This window comes from Capra hircus, chromosome 6 (assembly GCF_001704415.2).
Source record: "Capra hircus breed San Clemente chromosome 6, ASM170441v1, whole genome shotgun sequence".
NCBI classification, from domain to species: Eukaryota; Metazoa; Chordata; class Mammalia; order Artiodactyla; family Bovidae; genus Capra; species Capra hircus.
The window spans coordinates 23,960,611-23,978,773 of NC_030813.1; the positions used below are offsets into that span (position 1 = coordinate 23,960,611).

At 37.5% G+C, this 18,163-nt stretch overlaps 1 protein-coding gene across 2 annotated transcripts in view; it reads left to right on the plus strand.

The window, feature by feature from the left end:
* Positions 1-18,163, plus strand: part of PPP3CA (protein phosphatase 3 catalytic subunit alpha) — a 329,583-nt gene that overhangs the window by 256,894 nt on the left and 54,526 nt on the right. For both annotated transcript variants that reach the window (XM_018049270.1, XM_018049271.1), the window contains exons 4-6: positions 5,409-5,520; positions 7,980-8,125; positions 11,151-11,290. In XM_018049270.1, coding sequence (XP_017904759.1) covers positions 5,409-5,520; positions 7,980-8,125; positions 11,151-11,290 — 398 coding nt within the window. The remainder of the gene's footprint in view (positions 1-5,408; positions 5,521-7,979; positions 8,126-11,150; positions 11,291-18,163) is intronic.

An 18,163-nucleotide genomic window follows, 5' to 3' on the forward strand; every position in this document is an offset into this window, starting at 1 on the left:
AAGTAAAAATGATCCGTTTTTATTAGATTGTGATCTTTGAGGGGTTTGAGGATGGCTCAGTGATATGATCCTATTTAAAACAGAACAGTCATTTATGTAAAATATACTTACTGAAGATACTGTGAGGTTTTTAATTGTGGGTTAAGGAAACTGACATTGTTTGCAAGTTAGAAATGGTATTGTTTGCCTAGTATAAATGATCTCATTTATTCCTCATAGCTCTGCAAGGAGCTTTTGAATGTCTTCCTTTCCAGCCTGCAAAACCAAGGCTCAGAGAGACTCGCACACACAGTAAATGGCAGTGCCAAGATTCAAAGTCTGTGCTCTTTCCAGTATCCCATGCCTTGGCCATATATTCACTAAACGAGCCATAAAAAAATGTACACGTAGGTGATGCAGACACTTTTACATACTGTTTTGTTAATTTACAGGTGTGCAAACATGCACACAGTCCACTCCCTCACCAGTGTAATCTAAAGGGCAAACCTGTTGCTTTAAGACAAATCCTAAAATGAGAGCTCAGTTTTCCAGAGTGTAGTATCTCCTAACAGACATCCTGATTCATCTTAATAATTCAGAGTTCCACTGCAAGTCTTCTCCTTCGGCTGTTCTCTGGGCAAAGAAGAGCACTTAAGTTTAATTTTTACCAAATTAGCTTTGAAGAGTAGGTTCAGATTTCATACAGTCTCATCTGGGCAGTATTTACAGGCACTGGGTAATGTGTTCTGGGCAGTACATGAAGATCATTTTATGAACTCCCTCCTCGCCTCTCCTCCACTCTTCTTCTGCCAGAATTAGAAATTGTCCCCCACAAAGTTAGCCCAAACAAAACAAGCAAGCTTTTGAGTAGTGATAAGAGAGGTAATTTTGCCTGGGGGTCATAATTTGTCTCACATCAAATACCGTCCTCTTTCTGATGCTGGCATTATGCTGTCTAATCTCTTTGTGTCTCTGTGTGTGTGTGTGTGTGTGTGTGTGTGTATGTGCGTACACACATATAAGCTTACATATATAGGTTCATGGCTGAATGTATTTCTATGAGAATGCACGGAAAACTCAGATTTGGAAGAAGAGGCACACACAGCTGTTTCCTTCTATTCACTTCATCGGGTTCCCTTTCTAGCCATTCTGCACTGCAAGACATTGCCTTGAGCCCCTCCCACGGTACTAATAACTAAATCTCAGCCCAGGCCTCAGACTCCTTTAAGTAGGAAGAATTGTATTTACCAGCTGTGAACCCATAGACTAGCATGAACCACGGTACGTCAGGCAGTGTGCCGTGCTTCTGCCTGAGAATAACAAGCAAAGAGTGCAGCGGGTGATGTTAGGTGACAGAGTGAAGCCGCAGACACGAGGAAGAGATTGTTTGGCTGTCTCCTCGAGTCTGATGCTCTTTATAGTGCATTGCGAGTCCCCAGCGCTGCTTCTCCGGGTGCTTGTCAGACCAGGCAAATGATGGCTTAGAGGAGCAGCATTCGACATTTCACAAATCTGGATCTTTTCCCAGCCGATACACATCCCTCACTTGATCGTCCTGTGACTGAGAGACAGCATTTTTGATTGGAATGTTTCATAGCATGTATAGCTATTTTAGGGAGCTGCTTGATATATATCCGAGGCTGAATATATATATATATACACACACACATATATATGTTTCCTTTCTTGCTGCTTCTTTTACATCCTCTTGACTCCCCATACAAGTTTTTAAGAGTAAATCACAAAGTAAATCATTGCACTGCTGTAGTCAAGCCAATTAACCTAATGAAGAAAATTATATCCTTAGTGCTGCTTCTCTGAGGAAGATAGATACATAAGAGAAAACTATGTCTGTGATAATAATTAATAAAAAGATTAGAGGATGCTCAAATCTTTTGTATTTACAAAACCAAGCTAATTTTAAATTATAAAGTGAAAGTGAAGGCTCTCAGTCGTGTCTGACTCTTTGCAACCCCGTGGACTGTAGCCTACCAGGCTCCTCTGTCCTTGGGATTTTCCAGGCAAGAGTACTGGAGTGGGCTGCCATTTCCTTCTCCAGGGGATCTTGCCCGCCCAGGGATCAAACCCTGGTCTCCCGCATTGTAGGCAGACACTTTACCATCTCAGCCACCAGGGAAGTCCAAGTTAAATTGTAAATAACTGTTTAATTACTTAGACGGGAAAAAATAGTCAAAGTGTTGTTGAAAGTGGTTAGTGCAACTGATTTAAATAGCACCATGCAAAAAAAGCCAATTGAACTTGCCTCTGTTTCTACCTTACTCAGTAAATCCAATGAAAATTTTATTCATATTAGCCATCTGATACCACATGGACCAAAAAAAACAGCTATTTAACTAATTTTTATTTCATTGTTTATTAATTGTGATAATGTTTTATGTGGGGTTTCTTTCTTTGTTTTTTTTTTTCTTTTAAAGAATATCAAGTTGTAATTTTAAGCTCTTCAGATCTCCAGAATGTTAGAACTTTAGATGACAAAATAGTTGCGAGCAAGACGGAGTTGTGCTTGGCAGCCCTCTCCCACCAGATGTTGAGGGTGAAGTCTGGCGGGGCTCCACTCTCCGGTCCACCCCTTGCCCTGTCATTTACCGTGCCACTTAGTCCATATTGGCTGCGTTTGTGGTTTTGTTCAGTGTTTGGGAAGATATTTTATTCTTGCCACAGGGGAGAGGGAAATAAAATGTGAAAAGAAGACTCTTATTTTTAGGGTCCTCTGAGCCAAGAATTTGGAAATTGAGTTTTCTTTAGTGTTTTCTTTCCTCCTTCCCTCCTCCTCCCTCCCTCCCTTCCTTTTTCTCTCCGTCATCTCTCTTTTTTTCTCCCCCATTCTCTCTCTACTCCCTCTCCTTTCTGGTTGTGTTCCTTCTCATTTATAGGAAAGGAGTCACTGTTTCCTAAATTTCTACTCTATGCAGGGAGCTTTATGTCCATTACATAATAAGGGATATGAAATGTGTATTGAATCATTGAAAAGGTAAATAGATAGGATAAGGAATCCATAGAACCTTTGAGTTTTTAGTTATGAAAGAGCTACAGTAATTAAGACTAGAGGTGATAAAACCATGTGCTGATGTCGAAACATGATCTTTAACAGATGGCAGAAAAAAAGTATGTGGGCTCTAGAATGTGATTCCTTTGGTAGAATCTGAGTGGGGTTAAGTTACAGTTTAGATTTTTGTTGGAGAGATTATAGCTTTGCTTTAAAATGCATTGTTATAGGTAAAACTAATCTAAAGAGTTCGGAACTGCGGTAACATTTTCCAAAGGATATTGACTGGGGGAGGGGCACAAGGAAGCCATCTGGATGCTGAAATGTAACTGAATCTGGGTGGTGGTTTCATGGGAATATACATATGGAAAAATTCACTGACCAGTACATTTAAGATATATACATTTCACTGCATATAAATTATGCTTTAGTGAAAACAAAAAACAAAATCTTTTTAAAAAGTAACTACAATATAGCCAAAGCACATAGTCTCTCCCCCAGTATATGCCTTAAATACAATTTCAACAAGTGAATGTAATTTTAAAAAATTTCACATACCCATTCCTATTCCAAATCAACATCCAATGTTAGCAGTCTATTTGGGAAAGATATATGCATATATATTTATAATTTAATTTATATTTTCAATTTATAATTTTAAATTACACTATTTATACATAATATAAGCAAAATATACATATGATAACAGTTGCATAAATTTAAAATCAGAATGGCTCTCACATTGACGTTAATAACTGTGTATATCTTCTCTGAAATGTGAGACAAGCTTGATAATATACATTCCTTTTGCTAGAACACTGTAAGTGCACCTCTAAACCTGATACATAAGAGAGACTCATTGAAACACCTACTACCCACTGAGATAATAGGGGATTTTTACACTTATCAAAAGATCATAATCCTTCCATTTGGCCATTGGTCAACTTCTCAGAAATAGTCATATCATCTTTCACGTGAACTTTAGGTAATAATTATAAGCACAAACTAGTCATTGTAAAATTATTTAATGTAATATATATATTTAAAATTTGATGTTAGCTCATCATTTTTGTTTATTCAGTTATAATTGCATAGTTGGGGACAGTATCTGGCTTGAACAACTCAATAATACATATTTTTTCTTCCTTTAAAACTAGGGCTATGTATTCAAACATTTACTTCCATTGACTTAATAAATAATCATATGGGCTGACAGAAATGATGATTGTTCATAGGCAGCACTACAGATGAATTGCCAGTAGCTTGTCCCTCATTCCTACCATATGTTAGAAAGCTCATTATTAAAGTGTAAATATTGCATTATTTGGGGTTTTAGATTTTAGTAATTAGAATCAGACTTGTCTCAATATTCTTCTGGTTCTTTAGCTTCACTTTCAGAATAAAGTTCATGAGAATTAAAAAGCACACTTGTTTTCAGTGTGATTTTCTCTTCCCTGTGGATTTTTAATGAATGCTATTTGAGGATAATGAAATTGATGTTAATACTTGAGTATCCCAGTTATCTTAATTCACGCTTCTGGAAGACTGTGTCAAGGGAGGTTGATTCCAAGCCTCATTTTTATACAAACTGCAGTATACAACTAATCATTTTGTGAGTTTTAAGATATATGAAAAGTTTCACCTAGCTGTCAACAGCATGTGTAGTGAGATTCCTTGGCCTTCATTTTGATTACAATTGTATGTGAAATGAAAAGGTCAAGGCTTTAAATACCAAAAGCACTGAAATAAGAGACAAGATAATGGGAGAGAAGACTAGTGAAGGAGAAAAGAGCATAACAGGAAATAGAGACACAATCCAGGTTAGCCTGAGCTTATCAGTGTCTGCTTCCAAATTTTGTCAGGCCTTTCCTTGCTAATTCTTCCATTTCTATTCAAAATAATTCGCTCTACAAAGAGAAGTGGCTTTATTTTATTTATTAGCTGTTCATCACATTTCTTCTCATACTTTTACACAAGTATATTTTCATTTTTAATATATTTTCATTTTGGTTTTATCCAACAGACTGTATGTAGTCCATTGTTTGTTTGAGTGTGTTGTCTAGATCCCCAGTGCAATGTTTATATTTTAGTATAGTTGAACATTTGGAGAAGGAAATGGCAACCCACTCCAGTATTCCTGCCTGGAGAATCCCATGGACAGAGGAGTCTGGCAGGCTATAGTCCATGGGTATACGAAAGATTTGGCACAGTTGAGCAGCTGAGCACACATAGATGAATCTGGCTTGGTACCAAAATAATATTTTCTGTTTGATTTTCAATATCTTCCTTAAAAAAGACATAGTCTTTTGGAGACTTTTGGCCATACTAGCACATTTTGTTAATATCTTCCTGGTATGTGAGCCAAAGTATGTGTAACTATAATGGAAAATATTTATTTTTATATTATTCTTTTTTTTCTCAGTGTGTGCTGTATTTGTGGGCTTTGAAAATTCTTTACCCCAAAACACTGTTTTTACTTCGTGGAAATCATGAATGTAGACATCTAACAGAGTATTTCACATTTAAACAAGAATGTAAGTATACTTCTGGTTTCTCTTTTAACATCGTGTATGCTAAATAGTCATTTTAATCCATGCAGAGTTTTACATTATGATCCATTGCTTAAAAGTAAAAAGCTCAAAAAATGAGTCCATATCATTTCATATTACTTTCTGAGCATGGTGAGTTAAGAGAATTAAGAATTTCTTTTAAAAGTATAAGTTCTTTATAAATGATATAAAATTTGAATTCATATTTGATGTGATTTAGCCTAAGGTTTAGAAAAGGCACAGGAACCAGAGATCAAACTGTCAGCATTCATTGGATCATAGAAAAAGCAAGGGGTTTCCAGAAAATCATCTAAGCCAAACCTTTTGGCTGTGTGGATCACAACAGACTGTGGAAAATTCTTAAACAGATGGGAATACCAGTTCACCCTACCTGCTTCCTGAGAAATCTGTATGCAGGTCAGGAAGCAACAGTTAGACCTGGACATGGAACAACTGACTGGTTCCAAATTGATAAAAGCATACATCAAGACTGTATATTGTCACCTGCTTATTTAACTTATATGCAAAGTATATCATGTGAAATGCTGGGCTGCATGAATCACAAGCTGGAATCAAGATTTCCAGGAGAAATATCAACAATCTCAGATATGAAGATGATACCACCCTTATGGCAGAAAGTGAAGAGGCACTAAAGAGCCTCTTGATAAGGGTGAAAGAGGAAAGCCAAAGAGCTGGCTTAAAACTCAGCCCTCAAAAACTGAAGATAATGGCATCTAGTCCCAGCACTTCATGGCAAATAGAAGGGGAAAAAGTAGAAGCCATTACAGATTTTATTTTCTTGATCTCCAAAACCACTGCAGATGGTAACTGCAGCTATGAAATTGAAAGATGCTTGCTGCTAGAAAGAAAAGTTGTGACAAACCTAGACAGCAGATTAAAAGATGCTTGTTCCTAGGAAGAAAAACTGAAAAACCTAGACTGCATATTAAAAAGCAGAGACATCACTTGGATGACAAAGGTCCACATGGTAAAAGCTATGTTTTTCTAGTAGTCATGTATGGATATGAGTTGGACCATAAAGAAAGCTGAGTGCTAAAGAATTAATGCTTTTGAACTGTGATGTTGGAGAAGACCCTTGAGAGTCCCTTGGACAGCAAGGAGATCCAACCAGTCAATCCTAAAGGAAATCAATCCTGAATATTCATTGGAAGGACTGATGCTGAAGCTGAAACTCCAGTACTTTGGCCACCTGATGCAAAGAGCCAACTCATTGGAAGAGACTCTAATGCTGGGAAGAAGTGAAAGCAGGAGGAGAAGGGGGTAACAGAGATGAGATGGTTGGATGGCATCACTGACTCAATGGACATGAGTTTGAGCAAACTCCAGGAGATAATGAAGGACAGGGAAGCCTGGCATGCTGCAGTCCATGGGGTTGCAAAGAGTTGGAAATGACTTACCAACTTAACAACAACAACAAGCCTAAGCAACAAGCGAGTAAGTTATATTTTAAAGTAGTCAGAATATTGCCGTTCAGGATAATCCTACTTTTTAATCTCAAATCACTCAATAAAATCAAATGGAGGACAGATTCAACCTTGTGCTTCTCTTTCTGGACGCAAAGGATTTACCAGCCTCAAGTAGATTTTATAGAATTAAAGACAGCTTCTTCTTATAGAAATAAACTAGGGGTGAGGAGTACCTCATATAAATGTCATTTCCTCTGTCTTAATTTTCCTCATTGTCTTTGGAAACTTAAATTTCTTTCTGTCATTCATTTAGCCCTATTTCAATGGAACACAAAACTTCTCTAAAAACATTAGTTGTAAGTTAATAAAGGAAAAGCAATGTGCAGTGATTTAAAAGCAACATTGGAAACTTTCTTGCTATCTGCTTTTCTCTAAGAAAGTTCGGGAGAATCATCCAGTTTTGTATCTTCTTCCATTGATCTCCTAGTTTTTGTGTTCTGTTCTGTATTTAATAGACATTTGTAGATAAATGGACTTCTCTGGGGGCTCACATGGTAAAGAATCTCCCTGCAATGCAGGCGATCCATGTTCAGTTCCTGGGTCACGAAGATCCCCTGGAGAAGGGAATGGCTACCCACTCTAGTATTCTTGCCTGGAGAATTCCATGGATAAGGGAGCCTGGCAGGCTACACTCCATGGGATCACATGGAGTGGACATGACTGAGCAACTAACACTGTAAATAAATAGCACAAATGTATGTATGCAAAAGTTCTCTCCTCCATTATAGAAAAAACTATTAAAGATGGTCAAATATGGATGAACCACAAAAGTAAAAAACAGTAGATGTAAACGTTAATATATAACTTTAAAAAGTCTTTAATCATATTTGGAACTTTGCATGTGTAGTTATATGCTAATATGATTCCAGCGAGAAAACAAAAAAATTCATTTTTATGAACCAATCCTACTTCTGAAATCATAAGAGTAAGTAATTGGTTTTTTATAATGTTTTAAAGGTAAAATAAAGTATTCAGAACGTGTATATGATGCCTGCATGGATGCCTTTGACTGCCTGCCCCTGGCTGCCCTGATGAACCAGCAGTTCCTGTGTGTACACGGCGGTTTGTCTCCAGAGATAAACACTTTAGATGATATCAGAAAAGTAAGTTCTGTTATTTTCCAGGTCTAGCCATTTTTAGTCCTTCAGTAATAAATACATAACATTAATTTCCCTGCCTTTAATGATAACATTTTGAATTAAAATGATCTAAAGTAGTCGTGGGAGAAGGCAATGGCAACCCACTCCAGGACTCTTGCCTGGAAAATCCCATGGACCGAGGAGCCTGGTAGGCTGCAGTCCATGGGGTTGCTAAGAGTCGGACACGACTGAGCGACTTCACTTTCACCTTACACTTTCACGCATTGGAGAAGAAAATGGCAACCCACTCCAGTGTTCTTGCCTGGAGAATCCCAGGGACGGGGGAGCCTGGTGGGCTGCCATCTATGGGGTCGCACAGAGTCGGACACAACTGAAGTGACTTAGCAGTAGCAGCAAACTAGTCGTGAATATCTTCTTTGTATTCATTTTTTATCTAGAAAGAAGGATATATTTATACTTTAAAACCTCAAGGTTCATTTTGCCATGTGAAATGACATTAGAAATGTAAAATATTTGATCACGAAAAAGATATACATATATGCCTTTTCATTTCCTTTTGACTTGTTTCAAACAACCCATTGTATATTCATGATATGTTACAGTTAAAAGACATTGTTTTTGTCTTGGGGAAATATCACAACAGAACTTTTAAAATGTGTCCATATTATTATTCTTTAAAAAATCTGCTTTTACAGCTTAAACTTTTAACGTAACAATCTAACAAAGGCGATGATGCTATTCTATTGATTGTATTGAGTGGTGAGGTGACAAGCAGTTCATTTTTTACAAGAGATATTTTTCTACTTAATTTAACACTATCTATTAGCATTGTTTTAGCCAGCAGAAATGATGAGTTAGGTTGAGTGTAGAAATACCTCTTTCATGAGAAAATGTAGCATAGGATATTTTTATTTAGTGGAAGAGACATCTTTTATTTCTTTGATTATGCTCAGTATCCTTTTAAAATGTCATTGCTTTTTAAAGGAAAATGATATTTAGGTAAGTAAAACATTTGAATTCTACCTGAATGCTCTATCATTAAAGTTCAGGTCTTCAAATGTAAAAAATAAGATTGTATTTACTTTCCTGTTAGAAAGGAAATGCATGGGTTTTATTTTTAAATTGAAACGAAAGTACATTAAATAAGCCTGCTCTGTGTGCTTGTGGCCTTTTTTATAAGATGCCATTACACATCTGCTTCTGGTGTTCTGTAACACACAAAGGATTGGTATTTGCTTTACATTTAAAGTTCTATGGAGACGGAACACTGAAATGTAGTCTTTGAGTTCAAGTACATGAGTCTGTGCATGAATGAAACCAATTTATTCTGCAATCTGATGGACTCCTGAAATCAGTAACTACATTTCTTATCACAAATTATGTAGATTTTTAAAATATCCTTTGCTAACCCTAGGACTTTGTTTCTAGCATGTTTCAGATAGTGTGTTCAATTCTCTTATTATCATTATGCTTTAGACTTTGAGGTAGAGTGATTTTTGGTTTGCATTTTCCATATGTCAGCGTTTCTGCCACACTTATTTTATTTAATCAGTTTCATAGTTGTTTAACTGTAGATGATATGAATTTTAGAATGCATTCCATAACTTTTCCAGCGTAAGTTCTGTACTCTGGTTGCTTTACCAAAGCCCTAGCTGGGAAGCCACCTTTGTCAGAAAGTGTCTCCTTTATGGCTCTAGCCCTAATACTAAGTTCTTGTTTCTTAGAAAGAAATTCTGTATTTTTATGGACAAGCATTATTTTTCTTGTATGAATTGTTCCAAAGCATAAATTATTTAAGTCTCTTAAGCACGTCTAAGTTCGTAATGAATATTTTATGGATCACAAAATGGTTCAAATATAGAGGGTCTTGTCTTATTGAAGGTTTTCATTGGGTGTTGAAAATGTGAAAAACCAACACCACTATGTAGCAAGACCATTATTTACATTACCTTGTATGTCTCCGAAAAAGAATTTCATGGGCTGTCAGACTTATATATTCACCTGTCCCGTGGGTTATTTTTTTAATATTGTAGTATCAAATATGCAGAGTTTTAGTTCTTAATGAGTTTTCATAGCTGTGTTATGCTTTTCTTCGAGAGACTCCCTAGTATCCGCTAACTTCACCCCAAATCCTTTCGTTGCAGTTAAATCAGGATAAACTATGGGAAAGTGACAGTGTTATAAAATTGTTGGTGAAATATCATTTTCAGTTATTATAGTGCTCGCAGCTTCTAAATGTACGATTTTCAATTGAAATATGGCTTTGCTCAACGTATATAGCTAGAAAATTCCAAAATTGATTTCATATGAGGACTTCAGGTAAAGCTAGGAAAATTAGGACTGTGAACTGAAAAATGACCTGCTAAGTTGGGATTTATTTTACTGCTTATTGTTAGGATTGGTATGTAAGGTAACTCTAATCAGCTTGGTTTTAATTAGAAACCTAACCCCTAATGAGTGAATACCCAAAATGTCATACAGCATGTGCTTACTCTCAAAATGAAAGCTGTCTGTTCTCAAAATTATATTGTTAAATACAAACACCATAAGTTGTTCCCTCTCCTGATTTCTAAATCACATTTCAATGGGAGGCAGTAACAAAAATTTTCCCCCAAAATCAAGTAAAATAAAAGCTTCTCAAGAAATGAAACACAGGTAGAACATCAGTTGGTAATAACTAAAACACTTGGATAGATTTAAAAAAAAAAATAAGGAGGAGAGAAAGACAAAGAGGAAATCAGGAGAAAGGAAAAACAGAGTGGGAATTAAAGAGGCGAGAGGGAGGTATAAGGTGAAATGAAGGCAGATGATAACTGAGCATCAGGAAGAAGAAGGAAGGAAAATGGAAGAGGTGAGGAGTAGAAGAATGGGGAGGAAAGACCTCAGAACAGGAGAAAGGTTGGGGAGTTCACTCTGCACAGTGACTGGGAAGCAGAGATGGGTTTTGTGAAATGCTGGTTTCTTCTATTTTCTAAGTTCCAACTTTCCAAAGATTAGTATTTTGCTCTCTGTCTTCTATTTTTCTTAGTTAGACCGATTCAAAGAACCACCTGCTTATGGACCTATGTGTGATATCCTGTGGTCAGACCCGCTGGAAGATTTTGGAAATGAGAAGACTCAGGAACATTTCACTCACAACACAGTCAGGGGCTGTTCATACTTCTACAGGTGAGGTCGGAGAGCTCCGCCTCCTGGAGCATGTCGCGTTCGTAACTGTTGTCATTGATCAGTCCGTGCATTCGATTCATTTGTTATGTGTGTAACTTTTCTAGGAAACAAATACAAATGAAGGTTCTCTTTGAAAGCCTGGTTCAAATAGATTCTTAGCCCCTGGAAAATAAAAATATAAATAAATAAATTGATAGATAAATAAATGGATGTGTTGATATAGATGTATAGATAATGCTATCCGTGAAGAATAGAAAAGGCATAAAAGAGGCAAGCAGTTTCATGATGTCCAAGCAGCTGAAGAAGATAGTAGGGTTTAGCAGAAAGTTGGGTCTGTTTCAAGAACCATAGGGAAGAAAATCCAGCCTTGATTTTTTTTTTTCATTCAATTATGTAATCACTTAAAAATGTTTTTACCAGTGTTCATATCTTAAATCAGAAAAACAATTTTAAATTGGTTAACTAAATTATTTTCAAGTTATTCTTAAATTTTCCTAAGTTCATCAGACTTCCTGAATAATTAATTAAAATTAGTAGCAACCCAGTATATAAGTACCACTGTAAATTTATTTTTAGCACTTGACAAGCCATATTGACAAAACTTTTATAGTAATGTTTCTGTTTGCAAATGTATGGAGATTTCCCCATACCCGTAGCATTTCAGAGCACTTCAGAAAGAAGTCAGCAACTCAGTTGGGATTTTTACATGTCCTCATGATCTTCCTGATACCGTATTTTACCTCAGTTTTAGCCTACTGCATTTTATTACCCACAGTCTCACTAGGTTCCCTTATCAGACGTACAGTTTGATGTGAAAGTGGCCAGAATGAAAATGCAAAAGAGATTATGGAGAAGTTGAGAATTTAAGTTCTAGAATACAGTGTGGGTTTTTTAGGTTTTTTTTTCTCTTAACTGAAAAATCATTGAAGTTTACACTCAATTCCTGCCCTGGCAGCTAAGCTAATGATCAGACTGGACGAACTCTGTGAACTGCATCCAACTGCATATCTTTCATCTCTTGAGTAAGCAGATATCATCCTCCTGCATAATACTGATCAGAGTTATTCTGGAATATTTTGTTCCATACATTGTTTTCCTGATGGGGCAAAAAAGTTTCCTTTTGCTTATCTGTTGATGTGATTGAGAAATTGAAGTTTGTGAACAGAAAGTCTTGTTCACTGTAAACCATCATTCAAAGAATAGGCTTTGTTTTAAATATTAAGAGGTCTGTTCTAAGCCTCTTTGTCAGAAAATTTGCAGTTCATTTCCAAGTTTTGGAAACTTTGGCTAAAATAAAGGCGTGGTATAGTATTTCCAAAAAGCCTGAAGATTTCTTTTCACTAATTATTTAATTGGGGAGTGATCTTTTATTCAAGACTTATAACTTTTAGGGAAAAGTTGTTTTGTTGAAATACAACTGTATTTGCCAAGTGTTCAATTTTTCAGGTCTAGTGTTAAATCCTTAATTATACCAAGAGTGTTTAAATTACCTACTTGATACCACTGAGTTGCGCTTCAATAATACAATATCAAACAAAATATAAACCTCTTGATTTTGATATTAACACATATAATATTAATCGTTCTTTAATTCACAGTGTAACATTCTTCTGTTAGCTGAGTTAGCTGTTCAAATATGTCATCTTCTAAATAAAGTCCTGTGCTGAACGTGTATAAAGTTATGATATTTTTGTTTCGTAACTGTAGACTTAGATGTGTTTACATCAGAGATAAAGTCCATCAACTAGATAATTAGAGGATTATGTGTGCTTTCACACCTTTGTTCTCAACAAAATGATTGTTAAACTCATCTCATTAGAGGTTCTCAAGAGATAGTGATCTTTAGCCACGGCAAATGCTGACTGTCAAAATCCACAGCCTGTGTCCTCTGACTGATGGTAAAGCAGTGTGGATTATGACTTATCTGAAGAAGAGAAAAATGGCTCATGCATTCCTCTAGAACTTTTGGATTATTTTTTTCTTTCGTGCCACCTTGAAGGTGTCAAGGCATCTTCTACGGCCAAGGTTTATAAAGCTGGTCTAGAACAGGTACAGAGGGACAAGAAAATTGGTAGAAGAACAATAAAAACAGGTAGAGTTATTGGCAGTTATTACCTGTTTGAGTTATTGGCAGTTACTTTCATCCACAACTCCCAGTTTTATTTCACATGTATCTGTAGTTTGTGTATTTAATTTGCTCTGCCACTCCATCCATGATTTAATGTATTATCTGGGCAATGGTTTAAATAAAATGAAGTTCCACGGACAAATGCATCTTGAAGGATTTGCTGATGCTGCTCATGAGTTATAGAAGATAGTGCATGTGACGGAGGAAGGCATCTCCTTTTGCTCCAGTGCTACCGTTACCTTTAGAACCTTACACCAGAGTTTGCACGCTCAGTGACTGTAATGTTGAAGTAACTGAGATGCTTGAACCAGCCGTGAGTTAGATTGTAAAGATTCGTGAAGATCGTGGCAAGATCGAGGTATTAGAGCAAGTGAAACTGTTGGCCAGACTTGGTGCTTTGGGTTGTTGGCCTTGGGTGTGTCCTGTGAGCTTTGTGTTCTAGATTTAGCTTGCTCCAGGAGTAAGTTTAACTACCAGTCCCACATTCCTCTAAGCACTGAGATTTGAAAAACATCTTGAAGAGCATTTAAAATGTGTTTTTGAAGCTGCAAAGGGCAGCTCACTCCAGTCACCGTTGGTTTCTTCATCGCAGGTCGGCAGCCTTTCCTCTGTCCCCAGGCTGCGCCGCTGCTCCTTTGCACTTGGCAGTCCTGACAGCCCTTTCCACCTAGACATCCTGTGGCTCCTCCTTTTTCGCAGATCCTGCTTGCCCTCAAACTTATCAGGCAGATCCCTGTCTGTTCCGCTGCGTCTCTTTGTCTTCCTCCTGTTCTTGACAGTTTTTCCTTCACACTTTACTCAAGAACCACATCTGTGTCCTTAGCCTCACTGTAAACTATGAACTCTGGTTAGATTACCAGATCTGTGCCTGGTCCATTTATCTCTTTATCTTTCCTGAGCTTGCATTCTCTATTTCTAGTTTTCTGCTGGAATTTTTCATCTTAGATGTTCCTTTGTTACCTTCTCTTGAACTCACCTTGCTTGAAGAGGTTTATTATTTACCTTTCCACTGGGGATTTCTCCTGATTTTTCTGTTTCTATTAACAGTTTATTTTCCCAGTTATACAGAGTAGCAAATATTTTTTTCTTTTTTCTTCTTGCATTGAAATCACCACTAACCAGTCATCATGTCTTAATGGCCCTCTCTTTAAAATATAACCAGCATCTAGACCATCCTGCCTTCCCTCCTTCCCACTCTGAGTTCAAGACCATTTTTAGTCTGTTGAAATCATACCTGCTTTCACAGCATCCTTCCCTCCCCTCACCTCAATTCAGCTCTTCCAGATTCACGGGTATTCTTTGGAGAATTCATTCACTCGTTCAATTATTTAACAAATATTAGCCGAACACGTACTATATATGCCTTGTGTGAGGTTTTATAGATGCTCAAACTCCCTGCCTTTGAGGGAATGACAGTCTAGTGTCAGAGGCCGAAAAATAAACTGACAAATAAATTTCAAGGTGAGTAGTTCTGCGATGTTTGGAAGTTATCTCTCTCTTTCACACACACACACACACACACACACACACACAAACAAGGATGGATGGTGTTTAAGAGACTCCTCATGGTGGAAATATTGTTAAACTGAGCTTTAAAAGGATGAGTAGGATATATCCAACCAGAATCAGTGGTGAAGGCTCTTGCAGGCAGGGAAAGTGGTGAAAAATATGAGGAAAATGATGCTCTGGGAATTCTAGAAAGATGACTACCCAGATGGTCTCACTGGACCTCCAGTCCCAAATTATAGGTAGCTGCTTTGGTATACACTAAAGCTGGGCTTCATAACTAAGCTATTTGACTCCTGTTTTTATATCAACTAGGAACGCTTACACATGTGTGCCAAAAGACATATACAAGATTGTTCATAGCAGCAGTATTCAATAGCCAAATAATAGAAACAGCCCAAATGTCTATTTTGTAGAATGAATAATAAATTGTAGAATATTTATACAGCTAAATACAGCAAATGAGAATGAGTTAACCAAAACTGCACAGAACAACATGGATGCTTGTCACAAGTATAATGATGAGCTGAAGAAACCAGATACTAAAGGGGATATACTTGGTGATTTCATTGAAATAGGAATTCAGCAGTAGAGCAAGCAGATCTATAACATTAAAAACCAGGATGGTAGTTACCCTTAGTGAGGAGGTAATGGTGCCTCAAAGAAGATGTGAAAAGTTGCTGGGATTCAGGTAATGTTCTTTGTCTCGATACGAATGCTAGTTACAAGGGTGTCCAGTTGTAATTGTCTGATTTGTGCAGTCTTGTGTATCAATTTGTCATCTTCTCATTTGTGCAGTTTTCTGTTAAAATGTTGTACTTCAATAAAAGTTTGCCTTACATAAAATTCGCTCACTGCTCCTGAGGCACCTGGCAGCCAGGAGCAAGTAAGGGCTTAAGCTCTGGTGAAGTTCTGGCAGGAAGAGTTGGAACCCTACCAGACATGATCCTTAGTGGGTAAAATGAAATTAGTTAGAGCACCCTTGGGCAGAGAGAAAACACAGCACGTCCTAGGAAACAATAGTCTTGGCATCATCCAGGCAGCACCAGGACATCCAATAATCCATTGACAGGTCCCAAGGAGCAGAGAGGGAGCTGGGCAGGGGAGTGAGCCCTCCCTCCTACCGGGCTGAGAGCTACAGAGGCACCAGAGAGGTGAGTGGAGGCTTTCTCTTGGTCCACTGGCGAGGGGTTGCAGGCTGGCTGCCTCTGCTCTGCTGAAGCCAGTGAGGGAGAGAAACCCTTTGCATCTCTCACTTATGTAACCGCCCATGTTGAGGCTACTACAACAATTGCATATGAGCATCAGTAAGCTGAAAAATTGCTGCTGAGCATTTAGGATATGAAGACAAATAAAAGTGCCTGTCTCTTAAGGCATTCATTCACTGTTACTGGAGAGCAGATGTAGAAACATAAATTACACTACGGCATGACAAGTGATATATTAGATTCATATGTTATGGGAACATGGTGGATGCGGCAATTTTGTACACCTCAGGGTGAGGTAGGTTTGAAGGGGAGGTTTCCCAAGTGGTAATTTAGCTCAGGCTTGGCGGAAAAGTGGTCCTTCATGAAGAAACAAACGAACAAGCACAGGGGAAAGGATATGCAAAGGCACAGAAGCATAAAATAGCCATTTTAATAATGCTTGCTGGGTGTTAGCATGGTTAAAGCATCTGAAATCTACAAGATTTATTTCAGGGTCTAAAATATATTTTAACATAACCAGAAACAAAAATAAGAGCATCAGCAGAATGAGTCTAGTCTAGTAAGAGCTATTTGCTCTGATGCCAAAACAGGTTTTTCTATCATTTCTCAAGATTTTGTCTTTTCTACCTCACCTTTGCTCACGCTCAGTCTCCTTCCTATTCCTCCTTTGTGTGTGTGTGTGTGTGTGTGTGTGTAATTCTAGCACCTTACCTGTCTGCTAATCCCCATAAGTCATTGCCTCTGAGATCTAACACAAGTCACAACTGCTAAATGGAACAGCTACTGCTGGAATCTGGAGTTGCTGACTCACCATTCATTCTGTGGTGTATTCTTCCCTCCGCACCATGGTGGTGGGGAGACAAATACGAGACATTGCTGAATGTCGACTGCTTCAGGCCAGAACATCTACATATATTGCTACCTCATTTGCTCTTCATCTCAGTTCTATGAAATAAATAACACTCTCTGCCGTTCCCTAGCTCAGTCCTTTCTGTCAAGCTCCCAAGCAGGCACCCAAATAGATATAGGGCAGTATTTGAGAAAATGGGGGTTTATATTTTGATTTCCACTCTCATGTTATATTTATACTTCTGTTCACTTTATGGTTAGATATAGTCTTGATAATATTGATTTTGTCAACAATACTATGATAATAGTCTCACTATTCCATGGAAATTTCCACCTTGTTTACTGCTCAGAGAAGACACAATTTCTAGTGCTTAAGGAATACTCATATTCCAATAGAAAAAAAAAGAAGCATCAAAGAATACAATAACTTCTTCCCCCAAATACAGCTACACATTGTGGTAAATGAATATCACATAGCTGAAAGCATCCCTGGCCTTCACCAACCCTTGAAGCAAGTGTTGTTATAAGACCTGCTCAGGACACAGGATTAGATGAAACCTTTCCAGCTAAATCACTCTTGCAGATAGGTTGTTCCTGAAAATGTGCCCCTGTGGAGGTGCATGGCGGGGGGCTGAGATCCAGCCCACCTTCTGCTCAGAAGGCTCAGCCACGGCCCCTTTTTGGATTGATCAGCCTGGAGGAAGAGACTCTTTCTTCTTGGTGAGCTCAGAAGCATCACTTTAGTAATGAAAAGAGAAAGAAAGACAAGAAAAAAGATCTAGTATAAGAGAAAGATTTTTTTAAAAAGATTTCCTCAGACCCACATGCTTTGTTTCTTGCTTTATAATGTCTCTATGAAACTTTACTGTTTTATCTTTTATGTAGCTTTTTAATTTAAATTATGTATTTTTCTTTTCCTACCTAGTGTATTTTATCTTCAGAACAGAAACCATTCCTTGCACTTACCATGCCACCCTCCTTGTGTCTCATAACAGATGGGAAAAAAAATCACCAAGAAGTCTTTGATAAATTATTCATGAATTAATGATTTTCCAACTGTCTCTGTGTTGTTAATGTGTTCTGAACTGTGCTTGTCCTACCACTCTACATGTATGTTTTTAAATGCTTTTCAGCTAAACACTTTGTGGTTTATTCTCATTTATATTTCCATAAAAATATGGT